This window comes from Terrapene carolina, unplaced genomic scaffold (genome assembly GCF_002925995.2).
Source record: "Terrapene carolina triunguis isolate 2854851 unplaced genomic scaffold, T_m_triunguis-2.0 Scaffold26812, whole genome shotgun sequence".
In the NCBI taxonomy this organism is placed as follows: Eukaryota; Metazoa; Chordata; order Testudines; family Emydidae; genus Terrapene; species Terrapene triunguis.
This window is the reverse complement of record NW_020691163.1, coordinates 392-1,987: the sequence shown is the minus strand read 5'-3', so window position 1 is coordinate 1,987 and position 1,596 is coordinate 392. Positions and strand designations below refer to the sequence as shown.

The 1,596-nt window shown below is 57.7% G+C and overlaps 1 protein-coding gene across 1 annotated transcript in view; it reads left to right on the top strand.

Annotated features, from left to right (window-relative positions):
- LOC113408920 (von Willebrand factor A domain-containing protein 5A-like) overlaps positions 1 to 922 on the top strand; it is a gene marked incomplete at both ends in the record, with an annotated part of 5,597 nt that extends 4,675 nt beyond the window's left edge. The window contains one exon of the mRNA XM_026662392.1: positions 761 to 922. Coding sequence (XP_026518177.1) covers positions 761 to 922 — 162 coding nt within the window. The remainder of the gene's footprint in view (positions 1 to 760) is intronic.
- Between the last annotated feature and the right edge of the window lie 674 nt (positions 923 to 1,596).

Below are 1,596 nucleotides of genomic sequence, written 5' to 3'. Positions count from 1 at the left end.
TGGGGCTGTGCTGCCTCTCTCTGTTCCAGGGCGACAGCGACCCCAATGCTCACACCCCCGGGGCATGGGGAGAGCAGGGGTGCTGGCAGGGTGAGATGGGGAGTAGCCCACAGGGTTTGCCCCCCCTTCCCCCCCCAGCCAGGAGAGTGGGACCTGTGCTTCCCCCCAGACACATGGACAGAGACAGACAGGCAGGCGGAGACCCAGAGTCAGACAGGGACAGAGACCGAGAATCAGACAGACGGGGACAGGCCGGAGAGACGCAGAGAGAGAAACAGACCCAGTCAGACAGATGGACTGACCTAGACAGCTGCAGGGACAGGAGGGGCGGGCGCATCGCTGTCATGAGCAGACCTGGCTAGCGGGGGCCTCTCGCCCCCCAGCATTCTGCCCTCATCCATGGGGCGCAGCACCCACCCCTGCATCCCCTGAGCCTGGAGGAGGGGTCCCAACTGAGGGGAGAAGAATGGGGCTATGGGGACTGAATCTGGGGGTCACAGCCGGGGGGGGGGGGAAGGGACGGGAGCTGGGGAGATCCTGGCTGTGATGGAGCTGTGGGGAGAGGAGGATGGGGCTGGGTGTGTGGGGGTCCCAGCTGGGGGAAAGGGAATGGGGGGTATAGGGGAGGGGTCCCAGGGTCCCAGCGGTGTGTTGGCTCTAAGTGCCTGGGGGGGGGATGGATTTCTCCTCCCTCCCTTTGCTTCTCTGTGTCTGTTTGTGTGTCCGTCTGTCTCTCTGTCCAACTGCTCCCTAAATTTAGATTTCATCGTGGACTATGGACATGTGGAGATGATAGACTGCGTCTCGATAGGACAGGTCTCAATAGACCGTGTTTGCGAGCGGCCGGCGAGCATAGTGCGCATAGATGAACCGAACCACCGCAGCTTCTTCGGGCGCCTGGCCCGTGCCTTGCGTGTGGCACGTGAGTACCACTGTCACGAGTGCCTGCACCTCCTGAAGTCCAGTACTGGCCATCCCCTCCCTTGGAATTGCCTGTCCTGGCTCCGTGGCCTCCCAAAGCGCAGCTGGGGGGGCCCCCAACACAAGGGCAGACAGTCCTACAACCAGGGGGCCCCTCCGGAGACGGCACCCCAGAAAGGTGAGGGGGGCAGGGGCTGGAAGTCAGGACTCCGGGGGTGGGCAAACGCCAGGGTGACGCTTCATCGGGTTAGAGACGGACGTGCCCTGAAGGTCATGGAGCTGTGCAAGTATTTAAAAACTACATAGAAAATAAAGGAAATTCCTGGGCGAAAAACCTTTGTGTCTCTGGGGGAGGGGGAATCCTTAGCTGTTTTTTTTTAAGTGTCGTGAAGCAAATTATCTTGAAACAAAATGAATAAAAAAATAAGGAAACCCCCAGGCAAAAAACTCTGTGAAGCTGGAATTTGGGGTGTGAGTTTGTATCAGTGAGCTAAGTGTGTGTGTTGGGGAGGGAGGGATCAGTAGTTTTTAGTAACAGAAATGTCTCTGAGCAGTTTTCTCTGAAATAAACACAGAGGGAAATTCCCAGGCAAAAAAACCTTGTGAAACTGGGCCTAAGCTTGGACGTTTGTACAGGCGAGTTCAGGGGCAAAAGTCTTTATTGGCACATTCTGG